Below are 25,411 nucleotides of genomic sequence, written 5' to 3' on the forward strand. Positions count from 1 at the left end.
CCATGCAACTTTCTGCACCTGTTACAACAGCATGGCTTCATAGTAAAAGATTCCAGGTACTAGACTGGCCTGCCTGCAGTCCTGACCTGTCTCCCATTGAAAACGTGTGACTCATAATGAAGCACAAAATATGACAAGGAAGACCCCAGGCTGTTGAGCAACTGAGGATGTGCATAAAGCAAGTATGAGAAAGAATTGCACCTACAAAACTTTCACAATTATTGTCCCCAGTTCCCAAACGCTTATTGAGTGTTGTTAAAAGGAAAGGGGTTGTAAGACAGTGGTAAACATGCTCCCGTTCCGGCTTATTTGGAACGTGTTGCAAGCATCAAATTCAAAATGAGTAAATATTTGCAAAAAAACTATTAAGTTTATTAGCTGAACATTAAATGTCTTGTCTTTGTGGTTTATTCAATTGCATATAGGTTGAAGAGGATTTGCAAATCATTGTATTTTGTTTTTATTTATGTTTTACACAATATCCTAGCATCATTGGAATTGGGGTTGTATATTTATGTTGTATAGTGACAAATTGTAAAAGAAGTTCATCTGGAGTACTTATGCAAGAGACTATAGTTTATCCTATTGACTTCAGCAACATTAAGCTGGCTTGCTTATTCGGCTGTGCCTGAGAATGACTGACATGAATCTGTCTGCTACATAAATGAGTGTCCTTGTTGAGATAATCGCCAACTGAAAGGCTCCCAGGTTCTGTCCAGTTCCTCAAAGAGATGATGTAATCATCACCACACAGTGACACAGAAGAACGTTCTCTGTCAGTGAGGCACTTTGTTCCATCCTGCAGCATTCACAAGGCCACAGACAGCTGCTTACAGAAGAAGCAACGATCGTTTCTCAGAGCATAGTCTGCGTGCTTCTTCAGCCCACAGGGTGGAATTGGTGGCATTTTCCCTCCAAACTCCCAAGCTTTTCCCACAGCCCCCAGAGTGGCGAAATAGTGCCATTGTTGGTTTTGGGTCAGGAGTGTGACTTTGACTGGTGCTCTCTCAATAACTCTGGCCAACGTGTCATCGTAATCCCTTAGTTATGCAAATCTCACCCGCCTTGGTGCCGTTTGTGCCAATGCTGAGAGTAAAAGATGGCAGCATAATCTAGGTCACTATCTTGTCCCGATTTCTCCACATTTGCCAAGTGAGCCTGAAATTTTTCCCATTAGCACATCTCAGGCAGCTGCAGAGTAATGCCTGGTCAAGAGACCACCGAAAAGTCCACTAACACTGAAATATCCCTTTTTCTGACCCTTTTTTTGCATTAATGCTAACAAGACATAAGGCAGGGATAGAGGGGATATTGTTATCTTCTTAAACAGATTAACTGTAGTCTATGCGGAGTGAATAAACATCACTGGAAAGTGTGTCAGCCTTTTCAGAGAGTAGTGAGGCTTCAGACAATGAAGCAGAGGTCATTAGCATTGCATTAATTTGGCCAGCTGAGCAGATAGCGAAAGTGTGCAGTCGAGGCATGTGTGCTTGGCTGTGCACATGAGTGAGAGCGTCTGGTCTAGGAGGATGAAGAGGGGAAGGGGAAAGAGGGATGTTATTGGGTTGTTGGATGATTGTGAGCTCCCCCCCTGACCAAAGCTTTGATGAGGGGGACCAGACGGAAGGAAGAGGGGGGAGAAAGGAGAGGATTGGGTGAGAATTGGATTTTTCTCAGTGCGGCAATTGTTTGATTTGTGAAATGATGTCTGAGAGATGTAACTGGTGAAGCCTCAATGGGAGGCTGATGATGTGGGAAAATTAACCCAAACAAACTGGTCAGTGAAAGCCAAGAAAGAGTTGTGATATGAGCATGACAGGAATTAAACATGTGGAGAGCAAATCAGCTTAGGATGTGAGGGATTTCCTGTATTAAATCAGCAATTTGATCCACACAGGTCAAAAAAGGGACTGTAAGCTACAATACACAAAAACAAAAATAAATTCTGGAAGGCAATAGGTATTAGTCATTAAAATTATCTACATTTTAATCAAACATATTAGATTGTAAAAATAATATTTAATAGCCAATGAACTCTAACATTAGTTACTTTATTTTCCTTTTTTTAAATCCTACCAACACATATTGATTGAACCGGTATGGACTGGTTATGAGATTTTCATGTTATGATAACCATGACTAACAATGTCACAGTTTCTCTGTATCATCGATTTCCACCAAAATTCAAAACAAAAATAAAGAGCCCAGGAAATAATTGCATTAGTAATATAGATATTTTCTTTAACATTTATTGTTATTTTAATTTCAATATATTGCTTTAAGCAAAAAAGACTGAACATCAACTAAATCTGGTAGTCGTATTTAAGTCAGTTCAATTCAGTTTATTTTTTAGTGCCAAACAAATGTCATCTCATTTCTATTACACAGAAATATTGATACAAATCCAATTCATAGCAATACAATTCAATTCTATAGATAAATTACCGTATATTAAATGTAAATATCTGATTCAATCTGATTGTAAATGTAATACAAAATAGTCTAAAAAAATACAAAACACTTGTCAAGGAGCACTTTCTATGAGAAGGAAAATCTATGTTCACATATACAGTAATTGGCCGTAGTAGCTCATTTAGTGTATATATCTAGGAAAGAAAAACAGTTACACAGAAAACAACTGGGCCAGTTTATCTATGGTATGAAAAAAGAGAGAGTACGGAAGCATATTACCCTTCACTATTCTGCTCTTTGTAGACTAACACAGTATAAAATAAGTTGGGTTATCTAGTCGGGTGCCTGCAGCCAGCTGCTATACAGACATGCCACTCAAAGCTTTCCAACTGTAGTTTTAAACAGAATTACCTTAATAGGAGTGATGGATGAAAACCTTCTAGTTTTTCACACAATGGTGTGTTTTCCATGATTTCTGTCTTTCTTGAAAGGGAGGGAAAGGTGATGCCGCCTTGTTTCAGTTAGCTGACTGCCAGCATGCAGTCCTTAAATGGACTTTAAACCTATAACGGAAATTATTAGTGGCTTTGAAATCATAACTTTTAGGTCTTGGCATACCTTGGTACACGTAATCGGCCCAGGCCTAATTTTGATTGTGGCTTAACTGAAGATGTTCGTTCAATCCACCGTTATTTTCAGTCGTCATGTGCTATGTCAAGCACAAAATGGTAAGGCTATTTTTGTACGCCTTGTAATATGAATATATATGTCAGTTTAGCAAAAATGTATATTTTATCATTTTATAATTTAATTTATAATATTTCATTAAATTTGGGGTTGTGGAATATTCTGTTGAAGAAGAAGCAATTTAGGTTTGTGTCCTGCTGCAGAAACTTTAACAACAGTAACCTAACCCCTATATATATATATATATATATGTATATATATATATAGGGTTAGGTTACTGTTACTATATATATAGGTTACTATATATATATAAATAATAAAAGGACACAGCTCTACCAAGTTCCAAAAAAAGCATACAAAGAATAATATTACCATATTTAAACATATTTTTACAAAATTCTCCATATGCATTCTTAAACAAAGGCAAGTCATCCAACCAAATATTCAAATATAGTCTAGGATGATATTTTCTTAATAAATTCGCAGCCTAGGGCAGAAATAACATTATCTGAGATATGGGAAGAATTTCTGGAAAACAACCATATGTATGTAATTTTGGGTGGAAATTGCTCTAAAACCCCTTAGGGCTTAACAGGCTAAGAACTAACAGTTGCCTGCAGCAGCTAAAGGCCATTAAAGGCTTGTTAAAAAGGAGGAGATGTATTGTCTAATCTGCATAAAGGTGCACTTTAGCTGTAGCCATATACTTTACTCTGTTATTGATAAAAACTGATAATAAAACTGGGCCTAAAATTGAGCCTTGGGGGACTACTATTAAAGGTTTCAGGCAACTATTCTTTTCTCCATCAACAGAAACACACTATGTTCTAAACAAACTTAATGCCCCTTCACTCCAAAAAAATATCACCAAGTCTGCTTCAGAGAAGCTTGTTGTCAACAGAACCAAATACCTTAATAGACCTTAATAGAATAGATTTAAAATGTGTCTTACAACTTCAGTAACGTTTTGGGGCTTAATTACAAACAAATTCCTATTTTGTTTCTTTTTAATATGATATGACAAGCTGGGTGAGCAAATTTAGCTTAATATTCATCAAGATTTTAACTGACTTTGCTGAGTAAGTACATTTTTTGAAACTAATGGGAATTTAACTAATTTATTCAAGTATCTTTCAGCTGTTAAACCTTCATAATTTCTGCACAGAAATACTGCTTAAAATGTAGCCAAAGAAAATGTATGCTAGTTGTGACTAATTTTAGTGGGTAAATTCTAACTATTTAATTAAAGTAGAGCTATCAATCTTTGTACTCATCTAACACAAATATAGCACAGGGTGTGATGAAGGACAGATCACCTGTAAAGGTAGGTCTAGAAGGTGAGTGATAATCAGTCTTCTCAGCATCTTTTGAGCAACACACAACCCCTCGCTTTGACAGTATACATGATTCCAAATAATTTTCTCCAGCAGAACAGAAATGTGAATACCAGAAAAGTACAATTGGCTTTCAAATGAGTCCTGTACCCCAGCGAGAGAACTGCATAGAGGTCTGTGTTTGCAGAAACCCAGCATCCAGCTCAGAGTGCTCGGGCTGCTTCTTCATCCACAAACTCCGGATTGTTAACTGTAAACTGCACCACACGCGTGTGTATGCGCGCGCCGCGTGTGTGTGTGTTAGAAATTAGAAATGGTGTAATTTAGCTCTGCCTACCTGATTATTCCGCTTCGACGCGATACACCAAGTCCGGCTCGGTCTCATCCGCTCCTTCGCCACGGAGTGCTGTGCTGCTTCGCTGTTTATTTACGCGGAGTCCCGTTTAGCGCCGAGCCTCCTGGACTTGCCTCCTCCTCTGCTCTTCACTGGTCCTCCTCCTCTCCCACCGGTTCACACACACACACACACACACACACGCTGTCACACGCAGGCGGGGGCGCGCAGCAGCTACATCCTCCAGGTTGTGCGCATGCACTGCAGAGCCGCTACTGACGCGCGGTGGCCTCAAGGCACTGAGCCGCTCCAGCAAAGTGTAACACAAATATACAAGCTATTAGTGCTTCAGGCTTCTGCGGGTTCGGAACAGAACAGCTGGACAACAGCTGGGCCAGGTTTTAGCATGAAACAGGTCAAAAGCTGCTATTTAAAAGCTGAGCAACGTCAGCTGTCTGTTATTTAGCAGCAGGGAGCCGCTTTTTAAGTACATAGAAGCAGCCTGTTATTGACATGCCGTGTAAAGATGTGCAAAACCAATGAAAATAACTTTATCTACTACATTAGTGTAATCTAACAATAAAAATGGTAGTAAAACCCTAGCACATTTATTTAGGAGGGAAAGAAACCAAGTTATATAAATAAATACTTTATAAATAGTCTATATGAAATCATATGATTACTGTGCTTACTTTGTACAAACCCCCTTTTTTTTTTAAAGTGGGACAGTTTTAGTTGTAACCTGCACCATCTCAAGGTTGGATCCGAGCCGACCCAAGACTTTACTCAGAATTTATTTTGGGGGCCCACCTCCAGCTGACCATGTGACGTTTATTTGAGCGTTTCATTCATAAAACACGATTAAAAGTAAAAAAAAAAAAAAAAAAGGTTAAAAACGTGATGATTAAATTAATATCTTAATGAAAGCATGCTTGATCATTTTGCAGTCTGAATTTAACACAACTTACAGTAATGAGGAAGATTACAATAAATTAAATAATTTAATGATCCTATGACTTTGGTTTTATGGTAGGTGTTCATCTCATGTTTTGTTTCACACGTCATGTAGCCTATTGTTCTAAAATTTGTTCAGAATTTTGGCTTTCCTTTCTCAAGCTCAGTTCTTGTTTTTATTTTAGAGTTTTATTGTCATCCTATAGCTTATTGTTTTTGGTCATGATTTGGTGAGATATTGTTTTTAGTATTCCCTGATGGTGTTCATTCATCTCTTGGTGTTCTCGAGGACTCTCCTGATCCCTGCTTCTCACCATGTAGCTGCAGCCTGGCGTTCATTAGACTCACCTTTTTGCATTTCACTACTCAGCCTGTTTAGATTTTGTGTTTGTCAGTTTATGCGCTCATTGTCCGTTCTTTCTGTCACCTATCTTGATGTCCACCATTAGCAGTGCTTCTGCCTGAAGTTTATGGTCCCTTTGTGCTCCCTGTCTGCCTCTGAAATTGGGATGTTGTGGATGTTTTCTTCAACTGAAAAGATAACACATGTTCCATAAAAAAGGATGAAAATTATTATAGATCCTCCTTTTCTTCAAGGGAAAATTATGTGTTTTCTAAGCTGTTATAGAGTTTTTGCATATTTTTCCCAAAATTTTTCTTAAGGTAAAGAAAACCTGCATTAAGGCAAATTATAACCTTTGATAGTTTACTTAAACTACTTCCAGAGCATACAATTTAGAGTAATATAGCAAAAGGCTTGTACTTATTGATGTGTTTACAACCAGTAACTGTGTGCCTCAAATTTGACCGTGAAAATGGTCATAACAGTAAAATAATGTCATTAGCTTAAATTTATGACACTGTTAGAAATACTTTTAAAATATGAAATTTCACCTGCAGCATGTGAACTGAAGCTCTCTTAGGGCCGCCAGGCCAGCAGGGGGCCCTAATGCGGGCTCAAAGTTACCTTGAACCTTGGATCATCCCTGGGTTGGAGCACACAGAGAAAGAGATCTACAGTCATATTCAAAAAATTTGAATATGAAACTCATTTGTCAGATTAAAAGTACCTTTAGAAAATAACATTTGACCAGGTATTAAATATAATTTTCACAAAGCCCACATTTCTGTATGAAAAATGTTTTTGTTTTTTTTACTGGTGTGATGTAGTATTGGAATAATAAATGTTGTGTTTTCATTAGCTGTAAGCTGAAAATCATCATAATTAACTGAAAAAAGGCAGGAAAAAATCAGTCTGTGTGTAAGTAGTCTATATTATGTCTTTCCCTTCATGAATTCTTACTCAAATGAATTAACCACAAACAAAAAAGTAGGACAAGGCAATGGCTCCGATTATTGGTTAAGTATGCAAGCCTACTGCTAAGCCAAATATATGCACATAATAACAATGCAAACAATATTAACAACCTTTATATTGTTTTTATCTAATTGTAAACACTGTTTTTGGTGAACCATTTCTGTGTTGTTGGGTTGTTGTTGTTTTTTGGGCCATATGTTTTAGATAATTGTCAACAAGCCCTTTTCAGATTTTTGTAACCTCCTAATATGTCAATCAATTGATGAGATAATGCAATCTAACAAAGCTTTCAAGACCTTAGGAAGACCAAAAGGCCCAATGCATCATAGACTTTCCACTGTATCCACCAGTGGATATGAGGCGCTTGTCCATATATCCATCCTTTGTTTTACATCAAACCCACATGAAGTGTTTGTAGCAGAAAATGTTTAATCTTGACCCTAGCGCATTGTTCTGTTAAAGCAGTATTTAGCTAAATCTTTAAACATTCAAGTATACAGTGCAGTCACATCTCTCTCAAAACTGATTTTGCCAGTGATTATTATATTATTATATCAGCTCTTACTGAGAGCATTGATAATCACACATCAGCCTCTGGAATCAGTCAGTGTCTGTTAGATAGGGTAACGTGACCTTAAAGGCACATTTCCTCCTAGTTAAATCATCTCCCAGGAAGCAATACCCTGATTTTCTGCATGTACCTCACACTCCTCCATTATCTCAGGCTCAGCACTGGCAGCCATTAGCAGCCATGGCTTCAAACAAAGAGAGCAAGGGACTCAGTTATTAATTTAAGGATATGCCTGGTTTGGCATGGAAACAGGGTTTATGGTTTGAGATGCCTTCCAGAATCTGGTTCACTGAGATAAACAAATTTGGCCGAGATATGAAGCAAGAGGAGAAAGGGTTTATGTTCTGGATGAGGATTCTTCTGGGAGCAAGCAAAGGGGCAGATAACAAGACATCTTTAGGGCGATAAATTAGCTTCAAAAGGCTCAACCTTTGTCTACTCTTTTTCATTGTCTGACCCAAAGTACATGCTGTTAATCCACATGTAAACTGTTCCTCTATTTGCACTGAAACTGTCAAATAATGACAGGAAACTGATGGAATGAACAATTAGACCAAAATCTAAATCTCCACCAGACCTTGGGGTTTTCTCTCATGTCTGATTTCTCACCACCACACTGAGAAATGTTGTAAATGTCTTCCCCCTTTCAGTTTTCAGTTTGCCCCCGAGATATATCTGAATGTGTCTTGAATCCCATTAAAATATGCTTTAATTTTTCCTGTGCAAATTACTTGTAAAATACTCAGAGGGATTTTCTTAGGTTTAAGGACTGCAGCATGGAGAATAAGTACAGCAGTTTCCAAATTGCATCCTGAATGTCATCTGGACGTCATCTTGAAATGCAAAAAGCCATTTAGAGAGGATGGTGTCTCTACCTTGGTGCATTATCAACTGTGGAACCCATTATTGGACTGACTACAACATATTTATGACGTGTTTATGCATGTTTAATCCTCATGTTACGCAATTCTGTGCTGTTACTTTTGTGAGAACTTGCAATACTAAGCCCTGAAATTAAATAACCATCATTAGAGATTAACACAGACTAAGAAATATAATTTATTTAAAGTGGAGTTTATTATTTACAAAGAAAAATAGCAAGCAATTCTGTCTAAAGATTTGCAAATGTTTTCATACCCCTTTAAGTTTACATTTTATCACATCATTCATCATTTTATCACAGTGCATTGCACCGGTCAACTTTGACCAGCTTCCTTGTCTATGCTGAGGAAAAGTGTTTCCACAGCATGATGCTGCCGCAGCTATGTTTCACAGGGTGTGTCTGAGTGCCGTGCAGTGCTCTGGTTGAGTTTGATACAAGGACCTTTTTCCACATGTTTGCGGTGCCCCCATACGACACGTGACAAAATGCAAACGAGACTTGTCTTGGCTTTCATTCAACATTGAATTGTTTGTTATCACGTTTCCATTACAAACAGATTTGTGGAGAGAATGACTAATAATTATCTTGTCAACAGATCCTCCAACCTGAGGTGTGGATCTCGACATGTCCTCCAGAGGTACATTGGGCCTCTTGGCTACTTTTATTAACGATCTCCTTTCCTGAACTGCCTTGGTAAGTTTGTTGTTCTGCCGCAGTTTTTCCATTTTCTGGACTGAACAGTGCTATGAGACATGTTTAAAGCTTGGCATCCTGTTTTATTTATTTAACGGGTTAAAACTTTGTCAAACCTTTACCTTGGACCTGTCTGCTGTGTTCCTTGGTTTTAATTAATGCTATTTGTTCACTAATGTTCTCTAACAAACCTCCAAAGCCTTTACACAATAGCTGGATTTATACTCACATTAAATTACAAACAGGTGGACTTTGTTTATAAATTAGAGGAGTTCTGAAGGCGATTAGTTGCACTGGTTTTAAATTTGATCCCGATAAAGCTGTTTTAGCAAATCAAAATGTGAAAAAGTTCACACAGTATGAATAGGTTTGCACGGCACAGTAAATTATGTTGCAATGGTACTTTGGGAATGAAACCTTTAATGTATTATCTTATTATCAGTCTGGTGCTCTCCAAAACTAATTAAAGGGTAACGAGTTGAGTTTCTTTGAGGAGCAACCACCCTGAGGATAAGTAGTTGCTACATGAAAACAAAGGCGAGAGAACAACTCCTTGACATGCACAGTCCTGGGCTTAAACTAAGGAGACATGTTGTTATTCGCAGAGTAAATGTTTTGCCAAAGGTGCAAAAGAAATGAAATTAGTCATGTGATTACTGCTGGGGGACAGGTTCAAGAGTCAAACTTGTTTACATCAGAGGGGAGATGCATTTCCTTTCACAGGGTGGGGTCTGTAATTACATTATGAGTTCTTTATATTGAGTGGGGGCAGCCTTTAACACCTAGATAACCATGTCAACTACAGGGGTCACTAACCTGACCAGAATGTATTTAATACAACCAGTGGACCACCTGTATCTCTGTCATGGGTGGAAGATGTATATAATAATAGAAGTAGGGTCACATTTCTATATGTCTTCTTTATTTTTTTCTTGTAGGAAGGTCTTGTAAGCAGAAAAAATGTGTATGTAAAATCTAAAAAAACTACAGAAAAATATAGTGTGTTGGTGTTCACGTCATTAAAACACTTACCTCTTATTGTCTCATCAAGTAAAAACAATTTTGGCATTTCAAGCCCACAGTCTAAGAGACAGGTTTCAACATTTTCAAGATACACAGATTTTCTTAGAACTGAAAATAGAGTAAAAGGCAGAGAGCTGGCAGACATGATAGGAAGGTAGATATTCTATCTGGACAGGAGACCAGATGGAAGGGGAGCAAGGCCAGGAAAGTCAGATTTCAAACTGTCCTACCATGGTACAGATGGGAAGAGATTTTCTCCAAAGTTTATTTTTTACTTTACTGGATTGTTAGTTTATCAGGATATTTAACAACAGCTAGTAATGAATAAAGTACTGCACCTAAACTATAAAAATGTATTTAAAAGTCCAAAAGACCAAAGAAGTAATTTTTGTTAAAGTAAAGTAAAATATAAAAATAAAAAAATATTATGCTCTCATGCTAATTTAAAATTGAATGTGTTTTAACAGCAAAATGTACGATGTTATTATGCTAACAATGACAAGCCAAACAGATTGAAACAGGTCTGCAAAACAAATAAATAAAATTGTACCCTTTTGCTTTTTAATTAATTTATAATAATAATTTGTGATGTAAAGGTAGTTACAAGAAGGAAAACTTAATAGTTAACACTTTATTCTACATAAGACAATTTGTTAGCTATGTAGGCCTTGTTTTATCGCAGCTAAAAAAACAAAATGCATTCTGTTACCATCTTCACACAAAGTGCAGTGCCTTTTGCTGCTAACACTTTTTGTTCATTAAAACAAAAATGCATAAATAAAATGGTGAACATTACTTTCTTCTGTTTCCACTGTTGCTAAATTTCCGACCAAACTGTTTCTGAATGTCCTGTCTATTCCCTCTGGTGAGCATTGTTGAAGCTGTCCCTCGCATCCTCTGCTTTCTGAAGCCATTCTTGTGTTTTCATGCATGGAAGCAGGTGGTGGAGTTTATGCTGGGGGGAAACACGATCCATCACTGGACCGGGCTGTTATCCAGTTGCCTGAGCAAAGCCTTGCAGTCAACTCGCCTCACCTTTCTCCATTTTTATGACAGGTAGCTCAGGGAAGAGCGGGGAAATTACATTCCCCTGACAAACACACCCCTGCCTCTACAACACACATTTGAGTTAAGGCAGGAAAAAACACACTTATTTGCAGCAGGATTCTATTGTGGTAGGTATCATTTTGACAAACTAGATCTGCAAATCAGAACAAGCACTTCGAATCCTGTTCCAAAAGGTCGATGGTGTATCAGTCCAATAACGAGGCAGTTGTGAGCACACATTACAGACTTAAATCTACACTTCTCCTGAGATGATCCACGAGCTGTGTGAAACTGTAGCTTTACTCAGATCACAATCGGCTTATCATGAAATAATTAGGAGGCGTGATGCGTTATGGTTCAGTGATAGGTTTTAATTACATTCTCAAACAGTATTTACACTGGACCAACAGGAGATGGACGGTAGAATTAAAATAATCAGGATGATATCTGTAGCCGTCTCACGTCAGGTTCCTCCGGGAGGAGCTGTCTCTCACACAGTGCTTGACCTGCTAGGGTCTGGAAATGTACAACTGCTGTTTATACAGCAGCAAATAGAGACCCACTTTTCCACTGTGGCCAATCAATCACAACAGAACAAAAAAAACATCTGCTTTAATACAACCGTTCGGATACAACCTGGATCGTTTCAGAGAACATTACACAGACAGAGTGAGAGAGGCATCAAAGAGGGCAAGCTGAAGACAGCACAACATGTAAGCAGCAGCAAACACGCATGCAATTTAAAAGTGTTTGAAACAAGTGAAATTTAAATATTCCAAAGTTAAACAACACATTATTATGATGGTTAGACCTCATTTGGATCTCTGTTAAATAATATATGTGTGATTAACATCTTTATAGCATCCTATTTATATTAGAATCGTATCTGTAATACTTGCTATGCCTGAAGTGGCTTTCATCTACTAATTGTGTGACACACATAGTTCACCAATAGCTGCTTTGTTCAAACGTGCAAATTTTAGTCATTTCAGCTGCGATATGTCACATGCCATTTAGGTGCTGGACTCGACCCTGACTAGATCATTTACAAAAATGTACCACAGGTTCAGTTACAATTAGATCTCTCTTAAATGTACAGTAAAACATAATGCAACGACTATTCTGAGTTTTTGCAAACACAGGTTTTTGTTTTTACTGTCATAAAGAAACATTTGAAATATAGCTGCACCAAGAACTAGTCACCAGAAATGGTCTGTTTTCATCTTGATCCGCCATGGGCCGCTCAGAAACTCAAAATTCCAATCTTTTTCTGAGCAGCGAGAATGCATCACATGCTAGTTTGCGCTAACAAAAACGCTTTTCAGTGTTGAAGTAGTTACATAGTGACGGAGACCTAAATTTAGCTGATTATAGTATGAGTTAAGTGTTTACTGTAAAAATGAAGTCAGAGGAAGCACAGAAGTTGGTAAAAGATATTTTAAAAGGAACGGAAAGTTCCTAAGGAGGATTTCACAGCAGCTAGCTTGACATTGGTGGATGCTGATCATTCCGCTTCTTTGTCATTTTTTACTTTTGCAGCTTTGGTCGAAAAGACGCAGTCTGCCACAGAAAGTCAATTCATACTTGAGTTTGTTTTTTGGTTTTTTTTTTGTTAAATTGCTGAAAGAATGACCAGCAGATGACTTCTAAAATGGCTGAAGATATTACAGCCAAGTAGCTCCCTATTATCCTTTTGAGCTTCCAGTCTGTGTCTCTCATTGATCATGCTACATTTGGAAATCGAAAGATAAATCGTACTGAGCTAAAAATCAGCATTGGCAGGTCAGAGCTTTAAAAAACTGGACATGGAAAGTCGGCCACAAATCTCTGATCTTAATTTTCTTATTTTAAAGAAAAACTAATAAATAAAAGGTGCTCATTTGTGAAATCCTATAATCGTTAGAATAAAATGGTGCTATAAATATTTTTATTTTTATGGCTGCTATATCAATGGTAAGATTAGAGTGACATTAACATAGCTTATCTGTCTTTCTCCAAATATACAACAAGGAACATCAGTACGTTAGCATCATTTAGCATTAAGACGGTGTTAAGTGTTGCTTAAATTACTGTTCAGGGAGCTCCTCAAATTTACAATTTATAATTTAAAAATGCACAAGCTGTAACAAGATTAATGTTCTCTGCCAAAGTAGCTGGCAGTGAAAATTGCTTTTGTGGGAAGTGCCAAAGCTGTTGGTACATTACCAGGTTGGTGAGTGGAGAAGGCATTTTAGATGCATCTCACACAGTGTTTTATTTTTAACAGCTAATGATCAAAAACAGACATTAACTACACTACAGCAACCACAGTAACATGACATAATGTAAATGTAGATCAAGGAGAGCATTTGGGTTGGGAATAGTCACTTCTCTTTGTTTCTACAGCTTTGAGGACAGACCGTTGTACATGTCAACCCTGAGCCTGGCCCACTCGGTCACCCTCTGGATGGAGCTTTTCTCTCGAGTGAGGATGCAAGCAACCTTCTTCAGCTTTTCCTCATTCCTCTCCAGGTAACGGATGCCCTCAGCCTGCAGCAGGTTGAGCTTCTCAAGCCGGCTTTCGTCCATGGAGACTTCTTCGCTCACGAAGGGGTTGAAACGGAAGTAGGTGTCAGGAGGGAGGAAGGTGTCCAGCATAGCGTGAACGTCTGTAATACAGAGGAACACAGAGAGTGAGGCCTCACAAGTAAACCAATAAGCACACAATTAACCTGCTAATAGCTGCAATATGTACAAACATTCAACAGCTGTGTTTGGTGCAAAACGTACATGCAAAGCCAAATTCTTCTGGTCAGGACTGAGACAGTGTTACATGTGTCACTGAGTGAGCACTTGGAACTGAAAGCCTGAGGTAGGGTGCAGGAGAAAATGTCTGACTTATCTGCCATAGCTGTCTCCATCTGCACTGCATGACCAATTTTAAAATCAGCAGCTTTTCAGTTCAAACAGGCAACAGGAAAAAGGAAAAAAAAACTGTGTAAATACATCTAATGGATCCAAAGAGATATGTGTATTTATTTCTGTTTCCCCTCTAGGTCAGACTGATGTTATCAAAACTGCTTTCCTCGGAGGCTTGCAAGAGTCTAGTAGCTTATTTGGAGAACATGTGGAACATTTTGTGTACTTCACTTTAGGTGTCAAAACCAATCAAAGAGTCTTAAAAACTTTAACCCTGAAAAAATACATTAGACACTACAGAGGCTAACGTAGTGGTTGGTCACTAACATTTCAGCTTGCTAGGACTGCCCCATTTAAGGTCAAGGCATATTTGTTTGGACTGATTAGTATCTCGCACTGACAGCTATGAACAGGTCAAGTGTTAAAAGTCTCGTAAGGATGCTGTTATAAGTACAGTCAGAGACGGCGAGGATATGCTTCACCTAAAGCCGGGTTCACAGTGTGATTGTCGACCTCTTAGACAAAATCTTTGGTTGTGAGCTTCAATTGGTGGTCTGCAGACCCCAGAGTAACAGGCTCTCCAAAAGAACTAACGAAATGAAAGATGACCTAAGACAAATATCAAACAACGTCTGAGATTGTGCAACAAGTAAAAACCTCTTCATGTTTCCCAGCCATCAGAGCTCCTACATCATTATTAACTCCCTCACTTAGATGCACATTCGGTGTTGGATGAATGTCTTTGTCAAGTCTTTCTGATCCGATTCTGCTGTAGTAATAAATCAAGCAGCCATACTCCATCACACAGTGTGAAAGGAGCTACTACATTGAATACAAGTATTCACATCTCTTTTCAACATTTTGCCTACATACAACCAAAAACCTTAGCTTTGTTTTAATTTCTATTTCAACTTGATAAACAGCAGAAAGCAGCACATAACTGTAAAGTGGAAGGAAATGGATGGCATGGATTAATACTTAACCCCCTTTACTCTGACACCCCTAAATAAATGCCAGTGCAACCTATTGCTTCAGATGTTGCCGGAGTAATTCACCTGTGTAAAATGTCATCCCAGTATAAACACATCTGATCTGTGAAGGGCTCAGAAGAGAACCAACAGCATCATGAACAATAAGAAACACATCAGATGGGTCAGAGCGAAAATTGTGGAGACGTTTAAAGCAGGATTAGGTTATAAAACAATATGGACCAGACATTTCTTGTATTTTAATATTAAAACTCCTACCTTCCTGAAAATCAGCAATTTAGAAAGTAAGAAATGAAGGCAAGATAGAGTAAAGTAAGGAAGGAAGAACACAAGGAAGGAATAGAGGTAGGATGCAAGAAAGAAGGAAAGGAAAAGAAAAAAAGAAAGAAAGAAGGACATGAGAAAGGAAGGGAGGTGGAACAAAAAGGAAGGGAGAAAGGTTGGAAGGAAACAAAGGAAAAAAGAGGAAGGGTCCAAGGTAGGGCACAAAAACTAGAATGAACTAGAGGGAATGAACAGAGGTTGGACACAAGGAAGAAGAAATTAAGGAAAAGGTATATAAGTAAGGAAACAAAGGAAGGAAGGCCAAACAGGATGAAAAAAGGAAGGAAATGAGGAATAAAGGAAGGAGGGTACAAGACAGGAAGGAAGGTAATACACAAAAACAAAGATGAATGACATAAAGATGGAAAGAAAGGAAGGAAGGGCACTAGAAAGGAAGTGCACAAGGAAGAAAAGAATGAAAAAGGAATGAAGGACACAAGTAAAAAATAAGGACAAAGTGAATGAAGAAGGAATAACAGTGAATAAAGGAAAGAAAAACAATGGGAAAAAGACAGGAATGACACAAGGAAAGAAAAAAGCACATAAGCAAGAAAGAATGACACAAGGAGGGAAAGAAGGAGGGACACAAGAGAGGAATGGAGGTAGGACATAAAGACGGGAAGGAAAAAGAGACAAGGTGAGAAAGAAGTACAGACATAAGAAACAAAGTAAAGAAGGAAGCAAAAGAAGAATATTAGGAGTGGACAAAAGGAGAATGACACATTTTTTATGTAAAAAATCCAGTCTGTGAAGGAACTATGTCTCACAGAGTACCGTTCAATCTATCATCTGTAATTGGAAGAGGATGGCACAAGTGTAAGCTACATAAGACAAGGCTGTAAACCTAAACCAACAGGCTGGGCAAGCAGCCACGCGGTCCATGGTAACCCTAGAGGAGCTGCAGAGATCCACAGCTCAGGGGGGAATCTAGAGAGGACAACTATTGGTTGTGGAGCCCACAGATCTGGCCTTTATAAAAAGTGTCAAGGACATACCAAGTAAGTCATAAGAAATCATGTTTGCAGTTTACCACAAGCTGTGTAGGTGACACAACAGATGTGAGGAAAATGTGCTCTGGTCAGATGACACCAAAACTGACATTTTATCAGACAGTGCTGTGTGAAAAAAGTGCTTCAGGTTAAAACGTTGTAGTCAGGTACACAGTACCGAGGCTTTTCCTCAGCAGAAAAGAATACAAGGTAAGCACTGTGGCATGTTATTTCTCTCTAGGTCTAAAAATAATAAACCAAGAATCAAGACCTTTAAAAAAACTACACACAGACTCTAAAACGATGGCGTGTTTTTCACAACAGCCAAGGTCACAAAAAAGAAAGAGTATCCATAAATATTACAACTGTCGACAATTCAGGATTTCTTATGCAGGGTTCAGGCCACTCGGAGCATCCTAATGTGTTCACTAACAGGTTACTGTCGCTGTGCTTCAGTACCTTAACAAAGAAATTGTAAAGGGTTAAGAGGGTGCAGTGGCCTCAAGAGATAACTGACCGAAGGTCATCTTCCCAAGACATGCTTAACATTCAGAGCATTGCTACGCCACACTCAAAACTGTGCTTAGCTGTCCATTATGGTAAAGCCCATTCCATAAAAGGCTAAGATCGCATCTTAACTCCAGGTTTAGTCATATCTGACCATACCCAAGCAGGGGCCTTTTTGAAGACAAAGCTTGAAAACAAATATAAGTTTCAGAGTGAAAAAAGAGCCAAATGACAAGATGAGGTCTAATTTCTTAGGCAGAAAAAGTACAAAGAAGCAACTGGGTCACACACTGCAGCACAGCATCAGCAGGGAGGGAGGGAGCCAAATTTAGGCAGAGCAGAAGTGCCCATGTCGTGAGGTGATAAGGACATGAAAAGGCTGCAGCCTCACAAGGCCACATTGGGATCCATCAAAGATAAAGTTAAGTCCTTGTTTTAGCACTAAACTCATGAAAACATGATGCTTGCTTAGAATATATTTTCTGATTATCTTTTTAGCTTCAGGTTTAGACAAATATACAAATATGTGTACAGTGTCTCACAAAAGCATTCAGACCCATTGAACATTTACACATGTCGTCAAACAAAAACCTCAAACTTCCAAGTATTTTTGGAGCTTTTTTGGGCTATACCACTTTCAATCATGAAAGGTGCAGAGAATAAATGAAACATGGACTACTTCCAGGCCAAACCGGAAGAAAATGTATTCATTAGTATAAAATAGATTTGTTTTAACCAGGACTTTTTATGTGTTTATTTTTCTTATTAAAACAATCAAACAAATAAATAAATGCATTCAAGCTAGTGCAATATATTTAGAGAGCTGTCTGGGCTGGTGAAGCTCCAAGGTTTGCCTGAAGAAGTTATTATTTTTGGCCTTTTATAAGCGAGTTTTTGTCTCAGGGCAATATCAAAGACAAGGACTTTAAAGTGCAAAACAGCAACATTTTGACCACGGTGTAATTCAGAAAGCTGACGTCTCCTTTTTCTTTCCTTTCAGCCTTCAGGTATAGTTTATGATTAGCAAATAGAAAAACTATATTTTGGTTTGACCTGCTCTGGCCATTGTGGTCCTTAATATTATTGTAGTCACTCTTGAGTTTTATTAACTATTTCCTGCACTACCTCTTCGACAACCTTCTCATTTCTCCTGGTCCCATCGCCATTGCGTGAGCAGCAGGCTATTTACGTCACGTGTCGTCCCTACTCAGCCCCGATCGTACCTGCTTAGGAGCAGGGACCAAAAAAAAAAAAAAAAAGGTACCGGTATGGAAAAAAACAGTAACGGAAAGAGTGAACACAAAGAATGGAGCCGGGCTAAAAAGAGCCAGTGGAAAAGGGGCAAAGGACATGTTTCATTTTCTCTGTCCTTTGGTCTGAGCAGCATGCTAGGCTTTATTTATTGGTTCATTAATGTTTGGTGTCCTTATTGGAATTTCTAAAAATACTTCGCAAGTGCACATCAGTAAGAGGACTTCTGCCTCAATTATACTTTACCTTGGGTGTGCTGTTCTCTGCAGCTCCATAAGCCCCATATGGACGCAGATGCTCTCTCCGTGCCAAAAGAGAATGGATTACAGAACAGTTCCAGATTGTGCTTCAAAGAAGTGCCATGTAAACTCAGTAAATGTTCACTTGGGAATCCGTAAAGCTGACTTGGTGTGTCATTACTTAGCAATGAGGAAAGTGCTATAAGTTTCCTTGTTGCATCTGACTGTGCCAAGACAAATGCCACCGCTGCGGTGAATAACAGGCAATAATTGTACCACAGACCAGATGCTTTCCACAGGCCTTCAGCACGACATTCTAACGTAAAGTAGTGCATATGTGTGAAGTGGATGGAAAACGATACGGGGCTTTTAAAATGTATTTTGTCTTAGCTTCTATGAGTCAGTATTTGGTAGAACCATCTCATGCTGTAATTACAGTCGTAATTCAACGTAAATTGCAATTTTTGGGGTATTTGTCTACCGGCTTGGCACTTTTTAGTTTCCCATTCTTCGTTGCTAAATATTCAGGCACAGTCAGATTGGATGGAGAGCTTCAGTAAACAGCAATTTTCTTACTACAGATTCCCAAATAGATTTGGGTCTAGGCTTTGATAGGGCCATTCCAAGACAGGAATATACTTGAACATTACCCATTCCACTGTAGCTCTTGATGATTAGGTTTTCTGTCCAGCAGAAAGGTTAACCTCTGTACCAGTCTTTTGCAGCATCTAACAGGTTTTCTTCCAGGAATGTCCCGCATTTAGGTTCACCCCGCTGCTCGTAATCCCTGCCCGGCTCCTCTGCAATTTCTGACTTAAAGCATCTGCACAACATGATGAAGCCACCAAAATGTCTTGTAATATAGTGCTGTGCATACTCAGTTTTCCCACAGATAGCTTTGTTCTGACTCGCACATGTCGGTAGTTTTTTTCTTTTAATTCTCACGTATGTTGCTGTTTTTAGGACACGTGGAGACATGTCAAGAGTTGCTTCAGAATTATTGAGCATGTCAGAGAAATAAAACGCAGAATTGTTTCTAATAGTGTGGCAACGGTTTTGCTTTACAGATGGCTAGAAAAGTTTCTGCTGAAGAAATTTTAAAATCACATTTTGGTTTTGTATTTGTTTGGTTATAGACCAGATTGAAGAGGGTTCTTTGTAATATTGTTAAATCTTTACCACAGAGCAAGAAGAGTGGCTGGTGACAGACGTATTGTCCTGTTTTGCAATACAAACAAACAACAACAAATACAACAAATTGGTCTCATACTAGAGGACATAATGTGTGAAAAATAAAGTTACAGTAGATTACAAATTTTGTTCAATTTATAAGTATATTTCCAAACTTTTTGTCACCTACCCTCAGTATCTGTGGCACTACTGATGACGTTGGTAAGTTTAGTTTTGAGGCTCGTATATGTGGCACTGGTCTTGCCGGCCGTTTCGATGCGTCCTGTGCCGAGCGAAACCACACACTCCAGGGGTGTGTCGGGCCACAAACACTTACACTCGTGGATTGCGAGCGCTGTTGGGTTGTTAATCAGAAGACCTCCATCCTAAGCAAAAACATAACAGGTCCCATATTAGACACTGGATCTACTTATATCATAGGACCATCAGAAGCAACACCAATTAATGAATGTTTAAAATCCAAAAACAGATTTTTTAAGGCAAAGGATAGCATTGTTTGGAAAATTCATTGAAAAAAACATCAATGTACAGCTGAAGAGCTGCTTGCAAAGAACCTGAGCTAAAATGTTGAGGTTTGTTCACCCCTTCTCAACATTTTCAGTGCAGCTAGCTTTGATATCTAACAGCTGCCCAGGAGTGCTGTTGCTTTGGATCCATACTGTACCCAAGGCGGTGGGGGAGCCACTGTAGAGGCCAGGGGGATTGTTGAATAGGCATGAGGGTGAGGGGCTGCGGGGCTCCGAGCTGGCAGCAGGATCAAAGACACTGGGGACGGTACTCATTAAAGAGGCCTGGCTGGGGGGTGAGGGGACCCGCAGGGGCCCCGAGTGTCTTGGAACACCGCAAAGGGAAGAGTTCTTGTTTTTGTGACAGGGTATATGTGGATGTTTGATTGAAAGATCATTCTTGCTTTGAGTGAATGTGTATAATTATGTGGTTGTAACCAATATTGAGCATTTAAAAGGCACACATACACCTCTGTGTGCTGTTCTAGCCAAAATGCAATTCAGTACAAATTTGTAAGAGTGTACAATGAAAAGGAAAATATTACAACTGCCTGGAAAGACAAAGGTTTACAAAAAAAAAATATTTTTAGTACAAACATGAAAATAGCACAGATAGCAATGGATAGCATAAAGAGTGGACACAGCATCAAGTAAGCATACAAAGCAGTGACTTATTTTGTGTAAGCCTAAGTATTTATCGAGAGAAAGGTGTGTTAATGCAACAATATTATAAAAAAGTAAAAACAAAAAGAAAAGGCTAATATCGGCTACTATAACTGACCCAGACACGGGACTCTTGAATTATTTGCTACTGTTTGCATGCTACCATTTTATAATGTTAATAATTACATATATAGATTTAATAAGGGTTTGTGGTCTGCATTCAACGTGACACATTTTTTTGACGAGTACCTTAAAGGGACCAGAGTGTCTAATTAATAAGGTAGCACTTTGTATAAGAACTGGTAATAACATGGTAATAATGGGTTAATAACGTGGTAATAAAGTTGTTATAACTAACATAACTAATATTCTCAGCATTTAATTACCTATTAGTGTCATCCTGTGTCACATGCTATTAGCATGTGACACAGGATGACTAGATGGCATCCAGCTGCTTTACAGTAACCTTTTGGTTACTATATGATAATGCTTTGGCAACAGTGGTTATACTGGTGCACCTTTTTTACAGTTTAAACTAGAAACGCATGCTCATGAACAAGGTAGTTGCCTTATAAATTAAGACAATGTTTTAGAGGTAGTGTAGCTGTTTCTATGTTACTACATGATAATATTACATTTACCCAGCATTAAGACATTTAATCTTTGAGTAGGAAGTGCTCCAAGGAATACACGACTTCCTGTTAGGCCTCTATGGCTATTTTTCTAAACCTCAAAATGGGAAAGACAAGAGAGAATGCTAAAAGTAAAAGTAAAGTAAAGCAGATTTGTGTTGATCTTCATAAATTAGAAAGTGACAACAAGAAAATAGCTACTGAGCTAAACCTGACCATATTTACAGTAAGAATAATAGCAAAAAACTTTAAAACTGGATCAAGGCAGGAGGAAGACTCAAGTTCATCTTACCACCATGCACAATGAGGAGGGTAGTCAATAGTGTTTACATGCGCCAAATTTCTTGATCAGATTTTCAGATTGAAAAAAAATATATATATATATCAGAATTCACCATTTATATGGGCGCAAAATCAAATAATCCAATTATGACGTGCGTTCGCATGCACCACGCTTCATTCAGAATAGGAGCGCTTTGACATGCGCAGAGTTGTCAAATTTCCCCAAAAACAACCACAGAGGAAGTTGTAATGTGCTAAAATACAAAAAATAAATAAATACATGCTGAGCAGTCTGGGCGCCCAAAATGGACCCATGCCAGGTTCTGAGATCGGTAAATGCAACCGACAACATGATTTCTATTTTTTGTAAAAAACAAATAGGCGGTTTATAAAATAGGCCTTATTTAGTTAAGCTACTTGTATATTAAACAAACTAGTGAACTGACTGGATAAATAGTATTCAGATGCTACATTGACAAAGCCAAAGTGTGTTGTTTTTTCTGTATTGAAGTTGAATCGTCTAACAGCCTATACGCTGAAGGAAGTCATCCCTAATAAAAAAAAAACCTAGTGTATAAGTCATTTCTGAAGAAACCTATAAGTTAGTTAATATTTCTGAAGCAAACCAGTCTCACAGAGCATTCATCTAACTGGCTGATATGTAAAAATCCCACAAAGAGGGCATAACTCCATCACAAAGCACAGCGGAACTGCTGAGGTGGCCATTTGTCCAAAACACATCATTATGCAGCAGCAGCAGCTCGTCTGGCAAAGACAGAAATAAATCGGAGAAAGGAGGGAAAACAGGAGAAAATGCTTGGATTGGAAAAGCTCCTGATGGAGACTAAAGCGTGACTTACTGCAGCGGGCACCAGGAAAACCCAGCTGGAAACAAAACAACTCAGCAGTTTTCTTATCACTAACTCGTTCTGTGTGAAGCTCCATTCTCTGAACTCTTGTCAATTAAGGCAGCAAGCCCGGGTCCAGTTATGGCCTCTCTGTGCTGGTGGCTGAAGGGTAGTTTCACAAGGAACTGTGGTTTGTTTGACACCATGTGCCAAGGCAAATCACATTACAGCATTCATGGTTGAATGCTGGAACTTGTCTCAATTTCAAAACACCTGCTTGGGTAATTCAGAAGAATATGAATTTTTCTTGACAGCAAAAAAGGTCTTAATTACCACTGGAAAACAGGGCACAGATTTTTTTAAACAAATAGGTTACACAAAGATATCTTTCATTCTTTTTTTTTTTTACTGTAGCATGAAGCAACTTCAAAAATACAATACTAAGATGAAAGCTGAAAAAAATTCTGTTTGCTGGATATGTTGCATTGAATCTATGAACAATGCAATTTACAACAATGATCTACTGTGCATACAAAACTCTCAAACGCTAGCTGTCAGTCTAAGCAGCAGCATGATGTGAGGCAGAGGTTGCCTCCATCTAGAAGGATTTGCAGGACTAAAGCTGCTCAAACTGCAATTTGTCGTGTGTCACAAGATAAATGTCCTCAGAGGGTTCGTTCTTGTCAGACGTTGCTCTCTGATGGATGTATTGTCCCTTTTGAGGTTAAATGTCTATCAAATGCAGAGAAATTTCAACTTTGAAATACAGCTTCCTGAAACACACAGTGCTTTGTTTTGATTGCATCTCTTGATTTTTGTATGAAGCTGGTAGTTCCTGCTGAAGAGACCTTCTAGATGAACTAGCTAATTATTTAGGAGATCTACACTTAGGGGAGACAATGTTTAACTTTTCAACAATTACAGCACATATAAAATTTTGAAAAAAGGACACTATTGCAATAACATTTAGAGGGAGACAATAAAGAGAAGAAATACACTCACTGGCCACTTTATTAGGTACACCTGTCCAACTGCTCGTTAATCCAAATTTCAATCAGCCAATCACATGGCAGCAACTCAATGCATTTAGGCATGTAGACATGGTCAAGATGATCTGCTGCAGTTCAAACTGAGCATCAGAATGGGGAAGAAAGGTGATTTAAGTGACTTTGAACGTGGCATGGTTGTTGGTGCCAGACGGGCTGGTCTGAGTATTTCAGAACCTGCTGATCTACTGGGATTTTCATGCACTACCATCTCTAGGGTTTACAGAGAATGGGCAGAAAAAAAGAAAATATCTAGTGAGCAGCAGTTCTGTGGGTGCAAATGCTTTGTTGATGCCAGAGGTCAGAGAAGAATGGCCAGACTGGTTCGAGCTGATCGAAAGGCAACAGTAACTCAAATAACCACTTGTTACAATCAAGACATGCAGAAGAGCATCTCTGAACGCACAACACGTCGAACCTTGAGGCAGATGAGCTACAGCAGCAGAGGACCACACCAGGAGCCACTCCTGTCAGCTAAGAACAGGAAACTGAGGCTACAATTCACACAGGCTCACCAAAATTGGACAACAGAAGATTGGAAAAACGTTGCCTGGTCTGATGAGTCTCGATTTCTGCTGAGACATTCGGATGGTAGGGTCAGAATTTGGTGTCAACAACATGAAAGCACGGATCCATCCTGCCTTGTATCAACGGTTCAGGCTGGTGATGGTGGTGTAATGGTGTGGGGGATATTTTCTTGGCACACTTTGGGCCCCTTAGTACCAATTGAGCATCGTGTCAACGCCACAGCCTGAGTATTGTTGCTGACCATGTCCATCCCTTTATGACCACAGTGTACCCGTCTTCTGATGGTTACTTCCAGCAGGATAACGCGCCATGTCATGAAACACGAATCATCTCAGACTGGTTTCTTGAACATGACAATGAGTTCACTGAACTCAAATGGCCTCCACAGTCACCAGATCTCAATCCAATAGAGCACCTTTGGGATGTGGTGGAACGGGAGATTCACATCATGGATGCAGTCGACAAATCTGCAGCATCTGTGTGATGCTATCATGTCAATATGGACCAAACTCTCTGAGGAATGTTTCCAGTACCTTGTTGAATCTGAGCCACGAAGGATTAAGGCAGTTCTGAAGGCAAAAGGGGGTCCAACCCGGTACTAGCAAGGTGTACCTAATAAAGTGGCTGGTGAGTGTATACAGTTGCATGTACAACTCAGCTCCTTCTGGTCAAGGTTTCTCTAACTGAGCCCAAGATGGCCTCAGTTAAGGAGGACATGAAGTTGGAAGGCCACGTTTCTGTTTCATGTTGTACAATTCTACCTTAAATTAAAAATTTGTACAGTTTAGATTGAGCTTTCTATTAGATTTTCCCAGTTTTGACTTATCTGTTTAAAAGTCAATGCACCATAAGTCTTGTGACTGACAGCCCAATGCAAAACATTCTGCGAAAACGTTGGGAGTTTTTGTTCATTGTCCATTTTGTTTTTAGGATCATTATACAGCTCATTCTCCTTTTATTTTTTATATATAACAGTGTGGCATTTACATAAAGGGTAGGATTCAAGATCTTAAGAGTAAGCTTCGATTGTCTCCAATGTCAAACAGCTAGTCAGGTGTTGTTTTAAAAGTATGCATACTTTTTCAGTCTTAAGTCATGGAGGGTGAACACTTTGATAAAATTAGGGTTTTTATAGCATTTCTGTCACAAAATAGTAAATAGTAACTGAGTAATTCACTCAGTAATCTGAATAGTTTCTTTGAATGACAGGTGATTTTCCCTATTGGGGGCCCAACAAGCAGTTCTCAAGTAAACGTTTTCAT

At 38.8% G+C, this 25,411-nt stretch overlaps 2 protein-coding genes across 23 annotated transcripts in view; both read right to left on the bottom strand.

Annotated features, from left to right (window-relative positions):
* The window catches only part of LOC124882776 (neuronal cell adhesion molecule-like), a 114,784-nt gene extending 109,802 nt beyond the window's left edge, over window positions 1-4,982 (bottom strand). For 5 of the 21 annotated variants that reach the window (XM_047389387.1, XM_047389371.1, XM_047389379.1 and 2 more), the window contains exon 1: window positions 4,771-4,958. The gene's annotated coding sequence lies outside the window, so the exon portion shown is untranslated. Of the gene's footprint in view, window positions 1-4,770 lie in introns of all 21 variants that reach the window. The other 16 variants (XM_047389461.1, XM_047389415.1, XM_047389470.1 and 13 more) reach the window with 8 other exon arrangements.
* Window positions 4,983-11,606: 6,624 nt separating this feature from the next.
* The window catches only part of LOC124856631 (calcium-independent phospholipase A2-gamma-like), a 41,026-nt gene continuing 27,221 nt past the window's right edge, over window positions 11,607-25,411 (bottom strand). For both annotated transcript variants that reach the window (XM_047347307.1, XM_047347297.1), the window contains 2 exons: window positions 19,814-20,009; window positions 11,607-13,904 (listed from right to left, as the gene is read on the bottom strand). In XM_047347307.1, coding sequence (XP_047203263.1) covers window positions 13,636-13,904; window positions 19,814-20,009 — 465 coding nt within the window. In that variant the 3' untranslated portion in view covers window positions 11,607-13,635. The remainder of the gene's footprint in view (window positions 13,905-19,813; window positions 20,010-25,411) is intronic.

Source organism: Girardinichthys multiradiatus, chromosome 2 (genome assembly GCF_021462225.1).
Source record: "Girardinichthys multiradiatus isolate DD_20200921_A chromosome 2, DD_fGirMul_XY1, whole genome shotgun sequence".
NCBI classification, from domain to species: Eukaryota; Metazoa; Chordata; class Actinopteri; order Cyprinodontiformes; family Goodeidae; genus Girardinichthys; species Girardinichthys multiradiatus.